This window comes from Perissodus microlepis, chromosome 16 (assembly GCF_051167445.1).
Source record: "Perissodus microlepis isolate ML-2025 ecotype Zambia chromosome 16, ASM5116744v1, whole genome shotgun sequence".
In the NCBI taxonomy this organism is placed as follows: Eukaryota; Metazoa; Chordata; class Actinopteri; order Cichliformes; family Cichlidae; genus Perissodus; species Perissodus microlepis.
This window is the reverse complement of record NC_140476.1, coordinates 35052511-35065905: the sequence shown is the minus strand read 5'-3', so window position 1 is coordinate 35065905 and position 13395 is coordinate 35052511. Positions and strand designations below refer to the sequence as shown.

The 13395-nt window shown below is 41.4% G+C and overlaps 1 protein-coding gene across 3 annotated transcripts in view; it reads left to right on the top strand.

The window, feature by feature from the left end:
- LOC146371313 (NACHT, LRR and PYD domains-containing protein 3-like) overlaps positions 1-13395 on the top strand; it is a 59445-nt gene that overhangs the window by 17796 nt on the left and 28254 nt on the right. For all 3 annotated transcript variants that reach the window (XM_084907807.1, XM_084907806.1, XM_084907805.1), the window contains 3 exons: positions 607-842; positions 947-2738; positions 10462-10638. In XM_084907807.1, the coding sequence (XP_084763933.1) occupies positions 607-842; positions 947-2738; positions 10462-10638 (2205 nt within the window). The remainder of the gene's footprint in view (positions 1-606; positions 843-946; positions 2739-10461; positions 10639-13395) is intronic.

Here is a 13395-nt window from a genome sequence, read left to right as displayed (position 1 = left end):
TTCCTCTCGCACTCAACGATCCTTCTCCTATCGCACTTGGGGCTTGGTACCCAATCTCGGGTAGGGGTGATGATCTCCCCCCTTGCCGTAGCATTTATGTTGTACCTCGTCAATCTCTAGCTGTGAGAGCAGTCCCGTCTTTCGAATGTTGAAACACTGAGCTGTCATTGTGGATGTTGGGTATCGAAGAATCCATAGGTCCCTCATCCTATTCATGTAACCCCTCCCGCCAGGGTTACTTGCGTAGTAGCATTCCAACAACGCCCTGTTTTCGTCTCTTGCCCACTGATGCCTTCTTGTTCCAGTAGCCCACTTCTCGTCAGGGTGCCCTGGTTCCTCAACACCTGACATGGACCTTGTTGATCCGGGCGACGTCCAAAGCAGCATGCCTTCGGTCATGTCTGCGGTAGGCTTGCTTAGCATAGGGGGTCTAGCCTTAGGACCCTTACTGGATACAGACACCCCAGGAATCGAACTTGCGGTCCTCTGCTCCAAAGGCGTGTAGTCTAACCACTATCTATGGTTATAATCTCTTAAATTTGGATGTGTTTTTTTTTTTTGCAGCAGTCAGTAAATGATTTTAGTGATCAATAAATGTGTTCACAGAGAGAGGAAGAGGAGTGGTGTTTGTGAGGAGGAGCAGCTCTCATGCTCTGCTTTGTGCCAGGACGTCCTGAACGATCCAGTCTCTACCAGCTGTGGACACTGGTTCTGCAGACAGTGCATCTCCTCATACTGGGACCAGTCTGCTTCATCAGGAGACTTCTCCTGTCCCCAGTGTGGAGAAAGATCCAGAACCTTAGCTGGACTGCAGACAGCCAGTCAGAGCAGCTGTGTACAACGTAAGACTGAACATCTGTCTGCTGAAAACTGGACCTCTTGTTGTGTTGTTCCGACCTTTAAGAGTTTTCTTTCTCTTTAGTCTGATTGTTTTTCTTTCTTTCAGCAAATGTTGGTCTGCAGGAGGTTTTAGATGAACATAAGATCAGTCTGATGAGGAGATTTGAATGTGTGACTGAAGGAAGTGATGAAACAGGAAGTAGAACCCTCCTCAACAGGATCTACACTGAGCTCTACATCACAGAGGGACAGAGTGAAGAGGTTCATACCCAACATGAGGTGAGGCAGCTGGAGACAGCTTCCAAGATGGACGCCCTCCATGACACTCCAATCAGGTGCCAGGACATCTTTAAAGCCTTACCTGACCAACAGAGACACATCAGAGTGGTTCTGACCAACGGCGTGGCTGGTGTTGGAAAAACCTTCTCAGTGCAGAAGTTCACTCTGGACTGGGCAAAGGGCTTGGAGAACCAACATGTCAGCGTGGTGGTTCTGCTTTCATTCATGGAGCTGAACCTGATCAGAGATGAGCAGTACAGTCTTCTGGAGCTGCTCCATGTTTTCCATCCAACATTACAGAAGGTCACAGCAGAGAAGCTGGCTGTCTCTCAGCTTTTGTTCATCTTTGACGGCCTGGATGAAAGCAGGCTTTCATTGGATTTCACCAACAGGAAGCTGCTGTCTGATGTCACACAGAAGTCATCAGTCGACGAGCTGCTGACAAACCTCATCCAGGGGAATCTGCTTCCCTCGGCTCTCATCTGGATAACTTCCCGACGTGCAGCAGCCAATCAGATCCCTCCTACATGTGTTGACAGAGTAACAGAAATACGAGGTTTCACCGACGCCCAGAAGGAGGAGTACTTCAGGAGGAGATTCAGTGATGAAGAGCTGTCCAGCAGAATCATCTCCCACATGAAGACATCCAGAAGCCTCAACATCATGTGTAGTATCCCAGTCTTCTGCTGGATCACTGCTACAGTTCTGGAGCACACCTTGACTACAGAGCAGAGAGGAGAGCTTCCCAAGACCCTAACTGACATGTACTCACACTTCCTGCTGGTTCAGACAAAGAGGAAGAAGAAAAACTACTATGAGGGACATGAGACGAGTCCATATGAGCTGACGGAGGCTGACAGGGAAGTTCTTCTGAAGCTGGGAAAGCTGGCATTTGAACATCTGGAGAAAGGAAGCATCATGTTCTACCAAGAAGACCTGGAGCAGTGTGGTCTGGATGTGACAGAGGCCTCGGTGTACTCAGGAGTTTGTACAGAGATCTTCAAAAGAGAGTGTGTGATCTTCCAGAAACCAGTCTACTGCTTTGTTCATCTGAGCATTCAGGAGTTTCTGGCTGCAGTCTACATGTTCCACTGTTTCACCAACACGGCGGCAAAGGTGGTGGTGGACTTCCTGAGGATAGACTACAATGAGTCATCTCTGAATGTTTTCCTGAAGAGAGTCATGAAAAAATCCCTCCAGAGTAAAAATGGCCACCTGGACCTATTTGTTCGCTTCCTTCATGGCCTCTGTCTGGAGTCCAACCAGAGACTCTTAGGTGGTCTGCTGGGTCAGACAGAGAACAGTCCAGAAGCCATCCAGAGAGCCATAAACAGCCTAAAGAAGATGAATAGTGATCAAAACTCTCCTGACAGAAGCATCAACATCTTCCTCTGTCTGATGGAGATGAACGACCTCTCAGTACATGAAGACATCCAAGAGTTCCTGAAGTCAGAGAACAGATCAGACAAGGAACTCTCTGAGATCCACTGCTCAGCTCTGGCCTTCATGCTGCAGATGTCAGTGGAGGTACTGGATGAGTTGGACCTGCAGAAATACAACACATCAAAACGGGGACGACTGAGACTGATTCCAGCTGTGAGGAACTGCAGAAAGGCTCGGTGAGTCCAAATTGGTTCATTACCATCATCAGAATAGAGCAGTAGATTTTTTATTCAGAAATACACCAGGTTTTCTTTAGGTTTTTAAAAAGTCTGAAATTAAAATCAAAGAAAATAACAATTTTCAGATCATATTTCTAAGTTAAATCACCTGTCAGCATAATTTTGTATGTGAATACATAGCATAGCCATTAAGATGCATTCTATAAGCACTTTTATGGCTATGCTATGTATGTGAATACATAGCATAGCCATTAAGATGCATTCTATAAGCACTTTTTTTAAAACTGTTTGTTGTGACTTAATTTTGATGTTCCTTTAGTTATGAATTTTTAGGATGTAGTGATATGGAATAACTCACTGCTAACTTCTTTAACATCCAAGGTGGGTAATTAATGAGTAGCAATGGCTCAATGGACAGATATCAGATCTCAGCTTAACACCTGTATCTAAAAAAAAGTACCGTCAAAACATTACTTAATGATTATGAAATTTAATAACATCTATGAGGACATGGAGAGAAAATGTAAACACTGACTTGTGTTAGTGTTGTAGGAGGAAGATGAATGAATGAATGCCTTTCTTTGCAGTTACAGCAGAGTCACTGAAACAGAGCAGTGACTTAAACAGGAAAACACAAACTAGACAGATACCGGGAAAACCAACTGAGTCCACTATAACCATACTATACAAAATATTTATATCCTTACACATATGTAGGTCTATAAGCTGAAAAGTCTCTGAATGTGGGCCTTTACAATTCTTCAAATAATCACTGAGAGGAAATCTTGCAAGCAGATGCATTTCACATTCTGTAGTGGACAGAGACGTTCCTAGACTGTGAAAGTAGTTGAAGTGCTGATAGAGAGCACCAGACCATCTGCCACTGTTTCTCAACTTGAGGATATAAAATATATACAGGGATCAAAATTACAATACAAGCATGTTTGATGAATCAATAAAGACAGTCTGAATCAGCAGAGGTGGAGCAGAATCAATAAACTAATTAGCAAGGCTGGAAGCATCATTGGTCTGAATCTGGAGGTGTTTGAGTCAGTGAGGGTCAGAGGTCACTCTCAGAGTTCAACATGAAACAAACTTTAAAGTCAGAATCGCATGACTGAGTTATCAGAGAAGAAAAAAAAATATGTAAATGAAAAATGATGAAATTCAAAAATGCAGACCCTCAAATATTATCCAATGACCTGTTAATTAGATTTTTCCAGTTTTTCAGGAGATTCTCTGTAAACTGAGATGGCTGTGTGGGAAAATCGAGTAGATCTTATTAAATTTCGTTCTTTGTATTCTTGAACTAACCCTAAACAACAAATTTTATTCAACTGTGGTGCTCTGTGCTTCTTTTGGGTGCCTCTCTCTGGTGGTTCCGTTCGGTCCGGTGCTCCCTGGAGTCTCGTCACCCCTGTGGTCCCGAAATGTCCTGCAAAGGAAACAAAACACCTTTCCCTACTACGCCTTACTAGTCTACTATGCGTATCAATTGTTCTTTTAATTATTCAAAGTTAGTTCAACCTATCATGTTCTGGGCTCTATCCTTTAAGCGACACTTTTGACATTCTTTAACACACTTAAAGAGCCGCTGTCACGTCCCTCCAGGTGTTTCCTGTTGCTCACTCTCTTCTCCTCTTATCTGATTATCAACATCCTGTACACAAACTGTTGCTTCTGCAAGTGCGAAAGTTGCCAAGCAGAATGTGCCTTAACTCTGACCTACAATTCGCAGTACATGTTATCTGTCTCTGCAAACATCTTCATTGACCTTTTACACCCTGTCACCTTTCACAATAGATCATCTCTTCATGAGCACTTTAAGTCATTATAACTGCTTATTCTACTAAAATATCAAAGAGAAAACAAACATTTCCAATCAATTAAGTTTAAGCATAAAAGCAATTACTTATGCGTAAGTTTTATCATAGCTAAATTATCAAGCTCCCAGAAAGTCCAAACATGATCATAAAGCCCCTTATTTCAACTTAAACACAAAATCACCCCTTCATGACACACCTCATGTGTCAAATAAGCTAAAGACCAGCTACTAAAACTGAAAATACTGAAAATATTTCACCACCTCTTATAAAATTAAAAGAAAAGCTTAGTCACATTATTTCTCTAAAACCCTCAGCAATTCTCCTCTCGGGTATATTGCCCCGGGCCTCCAAACGTGTTTAGGAAGAAAATCAGTTTAATCATCATGTTAAATCTTTTAAACTCCTGGCTCCATTCAGAGCTGCCTAGAAACAACACCTGTGTGTTAACACTAACTTCATTTTTAAAACTCACATTTCCCACTTGTAATACCTGTGTTATAACAAAACTTAAGACAAAACAGTTATCAATCATGTTCTTCATACAACATATTTTGATTTCATTTGCTCCTCTTAATGTAATGGTACATGTTATGGATTCAAATATCGAGGAGGGACACAGGAGGAATCCAAACTCACAACACTGGTCCAGAAGGGTTAGATCAAACGATGTTTTAATGAACACACGCGTGGGAGATGAACACTGTACGCAGACAGCATCGATCTCCGCCCAAAAATACACCAGCAGTTGTCTTTATAGCATCAGGGCATGTTTTCTGATGCCCCCTCTTGCGTCATTACATGCATAAGTTATAAAAACTTTGTGGAAAATTGGTCCAGGTCTGCTTTGCCCTGAAAATAACAAAACTGAGACATTCTCTAAACCATCATGAGTTCAGGCTTCAATTTCAATCCAATTATATCCTGTATTCTTGCACTCGAACTCGTCCTGGCTTCACCTCTGACTGGTCCCTGTCCCTCTTCTCACGGTGTCCGGTGTGGCCTTAAAATCTCCAGCCAACACTGTCAGCTGTTTCTTCTTCTCAGTTGATCTTTTCAGTCTTTCCCTTTAGGTTAACTCCCAGCATGGCAAACCTAAAAATCAGTGTCCAGTGCTTTCCCACAGTCATTTATCCCACTGTTCTTCCCAGCCTGTAATTCACAGTGCATGTTGCATCACGTGCTTTCTTACATGCTACTGCTGGAGTCTTCAGTGTTATAGTTCAGTTGCACTGTCTTTCGCCTGCTGTTAATTCTTCAAGTCCATGGTGTTCTGTCTGTCTTCTGTCTTCATCAGGAGATTGACTGTCCTTTAAACTCCTTCTCAGGATAAGGAGACAATGAGAGGTGAAGCTGTCAAATTTTAAGCCAAAACCTGGCCTGTTTTCATCCCAATTCTGTTAATCTATGCTTTTGCCGCTGTACTCATGTTTTCAAGTTGAGAAGAGTCCACCTGTATTGACACACTAAAACATTCAATTAATATCATTTTCATTGCTGTCTTAATACATTCAGTCTCTAATTCCTCTGTTTTCATATTGCAACGTCACAAGCTCACAGTTTTCTGCTTCACTTCCTGCCAGACACAAACACTGCAGGTTGCCTACGCACACACTTTTCATCTCACTCAATTGTCATCTGCTTTTACAACCTAAGCAAACTGTTATTTTATATTTACAGTCTATAAACCCTCTGTAACTCGGCTAAGTCTTAATCTAAAACCAATGCACCCTTATTACACACACACACTTAAATATACTAAGCTCTTTGCATTTGCCAGCATTCACATCAAAATCTTCAGCAGGCTTAGCAGAAGTCTTTTGGCACAATTAACAATTTTCCACACATATCACCATTCTTTCATTTCAGTTTTGTAGCATCATTCACGCAATAGTTTCATCATCGTCTCACACACACCGCCTTTTCTCTCAAAACAATGTGCATCTTTAATCATTCATCCAAATAACAATTTTACACTTCACTTATACATTCACACATTGATATATAACAAAAGACACTGACTGCCAAGATAAATTATTTCCATTACCATATCACAACTTCACTTCGTTTCGACCACTTTAAAAGCCTCTAAGGCCCAGGTTTGCCCACCCTGCTGGTCAATCACCCCACTTCGGGAACGCCCTCTCCGATAGCGGTCAAATTTCTAGGCCCTAATTAATTTATAACTGCTTCCCGCGGCTCGACAGGAAGCTCCACTTCCAGCGTCTAAGTATCCCACTTGCGCCTTAAAGCTTTACTTAAATCTTACCTGTCAGTCACGTTGAATGGTCAAGGCCGGGACCCCGCCCTGTCGATCAAACGGTGCAAGAAAAGTGGTGCTTGGCCAATGATTATTAACGACTGTCCCTATCTGTCGCGGGTATCACCCGAATTGCGTCCGCCGCAAGATGGAGCCATAACACTCAGAACATTTTGCACCCCTAGAGAAACGCTGTCTCCGTCCTACAATTTAAATAATTCTAGAAGCATCACTGTGGACTCTAACCGCCAGTTTATTATCTGATGCCCGGGTCCCACCCTATAATCAATGTGGGAATAAAATTCCCTGACCAAATGTCCTAATCTAATCTCTTTTCTTGGCTGACGTAACACACCCACACATATAACACACCAACTTCAAACATACGTCACAACAACTTTTAACTTCACCCTAAAATTAATCACAATAAATTTTGTCAAATATCCCCAAACTTTACTTTTATTTATCAGCCGCAAAAGAATTGGCACCAAGTATTAAATTCTGTTCTTTGTATTCTTGAACGGCCAAGAAAGACACAGGGCTCAAAGTGGTCAAACTCAAACAATGATCTTTAATTTTACATATCCCGGGATATGGAGACTGAGCACACACAGAAACGCCTGCTCACATCAGCCAGTCTCAAGCAGAAAACAGGAAGCCAGGTTATTTATGTACTTCTCGACGTCACATACACTTTAAGTTTCGATCAAACACTCTGCTTAGTTTCACTTTCTGCCTGCAAAAGCATGCTCTGCAAAAGCATGTAATTTCCTGTCAGTCCTTTCGGCTCAAACTGTACTAAGAGTTGGGCCTCTCTTATATAAACCAATATAATCAGCATATAAGCATTTAAGATTATATATTCATTACTTAACAATCTGAAGTTTCTGAAACACTCAGACCAACAACTATGCGATGTTTAAAGTCGCTTAAATCTCATTTCTTCATCATTCTGATGTTCATTTTGAACTTCAGCAGGTTCTTTTCATCATGTCTAAATGCCTAAATGCAGTGAGCTGCTGCCGTGTGATTGGCTGATTAGAGATTTAACAGGTGTACCTAATAAAGTAGCGGGTGAATGTAAATGCACCTCTGATTAACATTTTAGAGGAAACACTGGGGAGAGGAAGGTCAGGGTTTTTCTTCTTATGCTGCTGGCCTCACATAATCATGGAGGAAAAAAGGGGAAAAAAGGAAATATTCCTTTCCTACAGTCGTGGCCAAAAGTTTTGAGAATTACATAAATACTGGAAATTGGAAAAGTTGCTGCTTAAGTTTTTATAATAGCAATTTGCATATACTCCAGAATACTATGAAGAGTGATCAGATGAATTGCATCATCTTTCTTTGCCACGAAAATTAACTTATTCCCAAAAAAATCTTTCCACTGCATTTCATTGCTGTCAGTGTGCCCCAGGGCAGCTGTGGCTAAAATGTAGCTTGCCATCACCAGTGTGTGAATGTGTGTGTGAATGGGTGGATGACTGAATGTAGTGTAAAGCGCTTTGGGGTGCTTAGGGACAAGGAAAGCGCTATACAAATACAGGCCATTTACCATTTACCATTAAAGGACCTGCTGAGATCATTTCAGTAATCATCTTGTTAACTCAGGTGAGAATGTTGATGAGCACAAGGCTGAAGATCATTATGTCAGGCTGATTGGGTTAGAATGGCAGACCTGACATGTTAAAAGGAGGGTGATACTTGAAATCATTGTTCTTCCATTGTTAACCATGGTGATCTGCAAAGAAACGTGTGCAGCCATAATTGCGTTGCATAAAAATGGCTTCACAGGCAAGGATATTGTGGCTACTAAGATTGCACCTAAATCAACAATTTATAGGATCATCAAAAACTTCAAGGAAAGAGGTTCAATTCTTGTTAAGACGGCTTCAGGGCGTCCAAGAAAGTCCAGCAAGCGCCAGGATCGTTTCCTAAAGAGGATTCAGCTGCGGGATCGGAGTGCCACCAGTGCAGAGCTTGCTCAGGAATGGCAGCAGGCAGGTGTGAGCGCATCTGCACGCACAGTGAGGCGAAGACTTTTGGAAGATGGCCTGGTGTCAAGAAGGGCAGCAAAGAAGCCACTTCTCTCCCCCCCCCCAAAAAAAAAAAAACATTGATCTTCTGCAGAAAGTATGGTGAATGAACTGCTGAGGACTGGGGCCAAGTCATATTCTCCGATGAAGCCTCTTTCCGATTGTTTGGGGCATCTGGAAAAAGGCTTGTCTGTAAAGAAAAGGTGAGCGCTACCATCAGTCGTATGTCATGCCAACATTAAAGCATCCTGAGACCATTCATGTGTGGGGTTGCTTCTCATCCAAGGAAGTGGGCTCACTCACAATTTTGCCCCAAAACACAGCCATGAATAAAGAATGGTACCAAAACACCCTCCAACAGCAACGTCTTCCAACAATCCAACAACAGTTTGGTGAAGAACAATGCATTTTCCAGCACGATGGAGCACCGTGCCCAAAGGCAAAAATGATACCTAAGTGGCTCGGGGAACAAACGTTGAAATTGTGGGTCCATGGCCTGTAAACTCTAAACTAAGATCTTAGATCTAAGACTAAGATCTAGATCTAAACCCAGATCTTAATCCCATTGAGAACTTGTGGCCAATCCTCAAGAGGCGGGTGGAAAAACAAAAACCCACTAACTCCAAGAAGTGATTATGACAGAATAGGTTGCTATCAGTCAGGATTTGGCCCAGAAGTTAATTGAGAGCTTGCCCATTCGAATTGCAGAGGTCCTGAAAAAGAAGGGCCAACGCTGCAAATACTGACTCTTTGCATAAATGTCATGTAATTTTTCGATAAAAGCATTTTTCAACATATGAAGTGCCTGTAATTATATTTCAATACATCACAGAAACAACTGAAACAAAGATCTAAAAGCAGTTTAGCAGCAAACTTTGTGAAAACTAATTTTGTGTCATTCTCAAAACTTTTGGCCACGACTGTACATTATACTTTAAAGTAACATTTCTTCATTTCACTTGCAGATGTTTCTAATCTATGCGTACACCTGGTCTGAGATGTGTGAGCTGTACATTGTTACCAGCTATTTATCTTTTATAAATGCTGTGTTTGTTTGGGAAGAAGCTTCATAAATATCATAAGGTTTACATACTATCCTAATCTGGAGGAGGGTTGCTAACAATGTTCCCTCTAAACTGCGCGCGTGCACAATTGTGCACTGCTGGCACGGTCTTTGCGCAGAAAAAATCTGCGTTGCGCACAAAAAAAAAAAATTCTAACCTGAATTGAAATTAAAGTAAATACGTTAACAATTCTGTTTTGCAGTGTTAGTCAGTAAGTGACTGGCTGCTCCAGTATGGGATTAGAACAATGCCACCTTATCGTATAGTCCAGCCAATCACGCGATTCACATTCGTATATAGGCAGCTAATCAACGTCGTTGACAGGCTATGACAACGTCCTTATGTGCTGACACCGGTGTTTTAGCTAGCAAAGCGGCATGGCTGATGAGCAGTGAAGCGATGTTAATGACAGCATGTACAACCATTGGAGAAGTGAGCAGGACAGACGGAACAATTGACGGGAAAAGTGTGGACTTTTTTAAAAATTTTAAATTTCTGCTTTCATAATAACAAATTTTATATTTTCTATAATCCTAGACTGACTTATTGTGGACTCTTAGAGGCTCACTGTGAAGTTGTGGCCTCAGTTTTGAAGTCCAACCCCCCCTCCCAGCTGACAGAGTTAGATATGAGTGGAAACGAGCTGCTGGATTCAGCAGTAATGTTTCTGTGTGCTGGACTGGAGAGTCCAAATTGTCGACTGGAGACTCTGAGGTGAGTTCACTGACTGCAACTGTCATTGTTTTTCTGTGTTTCAGTTCTTTGATGTTTGAAACTTTATTTAGTTCATAAATGTTCAGGATGTGTCTGAAGACAAATGTGAAGAAGTTTCAGTGCTTTCAGACAGGGAGACGTTTGACAGGACAGTTTTTCAGCCTCCACAGGTTCAAGTTGTGTTCCATCAGTCAGTGAAGATGAAGTCAGCACTGATGAGGCAAGATCTGATGATAGCAGATAAAAACAATAATAATGTGTTTTGCCTGGCTTCTTAATCTGCCTTTGTGTTTGTTTATATTACATGCTTTATCAGTATTGTTTTTACATTTTTGTCTGGTGTCACATTATTGCAGACATACGATCACCATTCACTATTGTTGATCAAATTTGCCATGGATAGTTTCCAGACTCAGGAATCAGAATCAGAATCAGAATATTTTATTGATCCCCACTGTTGGGAAGGTTACTTTTAAAATGTATTCCACTACAGATTAGAGAATACATGGCCTAAAATGTATTTTGTAACATATTCCGTTACGTTACTCAATGACAGTAACGTATTCTGAATACTTTGGATTACTTAATATATTATCATGCTTTTTACAACTACATGAATGTACTATTGCTGTGTGATTTATTACTATTACTGAAGGTTACTCATCATACCAACACCAACTAGATTTTTAAATCTTAATATAAATGAGTAACAGCAGGTGGACATTAGGTAAGGCTGCACTTTTAGCAGCAATCTCGTATAGAAAACTATTCGGGGCGTTTAAAAACAGGTCCGCAGCTCCGAACCGTAGCAAAGGGACCTCTGGCTATTACGTCGGTTCCGTGTTGGGTTCTTAGCTGAAAACTAGCTTTACTTTGTTGTCTAGGTCAGCGGTCTCCAACCTTTTTTGCGCCACAGACCGGTTTATGCTCGACAATATTTTCACGGACCGGCCTTTAAGGTGTCGCGGATAAATACAACAAAATAAAACTAGTACCGGTACCGAAAAAAAGAAGATTTATTCATAACACACGTGAAAAGACCCAGGAAAACCGAGTTAACGATAAAAACGATAACAAACGATAGCTGAAAACCGATAAAAACCCTCAAAACCATACATTTCACACCTGAGCCTCAACTCTCGTGGCCCGGTACCAAACGACTCACGGACCGGTACCGGTCCGAGGCCCGGGGGTTGGGGACCGCTGGTCTAGGTCATTGAAAGGCTGCGCCAATGGAACTTATTGTTTCGGAGGAAAACATGAACACAGTGTACAGTCGAGTCTTAATAGCTTACTTACAACTGGGCTTGTCAGGCACTCTTTTTGGCTGCAGTGGTTATTATTATATTTACATACTTCATACATGCTATGCCTTTAACACTCTGCCTTCATGTTAAATCATTTTTTGAATAATACTTTTTACAAATATTTCTTCACATCATAATGCAAATAGAGGTGACATGGCTGTGAGATTGAAACCCAGGCATTAGAGAGTCTTAATGCGTGTTTTGTTTGGGTTTCCACCAGCGTGGAATTAGCAAAAATAGAGAGAGCATAGCTTAACATATGGAACAGGAAAAGACCACCATGTAATCCATTCATTTCAACAAAGTAATTGTATTCTGAATACTACCTTGTTAAACAGTAACTGTAACAGAATACAGTTACTCATATTTTGTATTTTAAATACGTAACGGCGGTAGATGTATTTCGTTACTCCCCAACACTGTTGATCCCTAGGGTAAATTATTTTGGTTACGGTGCTCCAGTATAAACAGTAAAAAAGACAGACAATACGATAAGTAAGAAATAGACACAATATGAACAATATATACATGCATATATATACACATATAAGTCACTTATTGATAAATAGCTTAAAAAGTAGAAGAGCATGTGCAAAAAGGTTGTAGCTATTGCAGTATACAGTGTGTTAAGTGGGTGAGTTGTACAGAATTGGCCACAGGCAGGAATGATTTCCTGTGTCGTTCTGTGGTGCTTTTTGGTACTTTCAGTCTCTGACTGAACATGCTCCTGTGACTGACAAGCACGTCATGGAGTGGGTTGGTGGTATTATCCAACATTGTCTTTATTTCGGACAACATCCGCCTCTCCGACACCACCTTAAGGGAGTCCAGCTCCATCCCCACAAAATTACTGGCCTTACGGATCATTTTATCGAGTCTGTTGGCATCATCAACTCTCAGCCTGCTCCCCGGTGTAGAGGATTGTACTGGCCACAACAGACTCTTAGAAAATTACCAGAAACCTCGAAGCACAGGCCGAGGGGGCGGTGTGGCAGCAATTTTTCACACCAGCCTATTAATTAATGAAAGACCAAGACAGACTTTTAATTCATTTGAAAGCCTGATGCTTAACATTGTCCACCCCAGCTGTGAAACTCAGAAACCAGTCTTACTTGTTATCATCTATCGTCCACCTGGGCCTTACACAGAGTTTCTGTCTGATTTCTCAGACTTTATATCTAATTTAGTTCTGAGCTCAAATAAAAATAATTATTGTGGGTGATTTTAACATCCATGTAGATGCTAAAAATGACAGCCTCAACATGGCATTTAGTCTGTTATTAGACTCAATCGGCTTCTCTCAAAATGTAAAAGAACCCACCCACCACTTTAATCACACTCTAGATCTTGTTTTAACATATGGCATAGAAACTGAACATTTAACAGTGTTTCCTGAAAACCCTCTCCTGTCTGATCATTTCCTGATAACATTTACATTTACAATAATTGA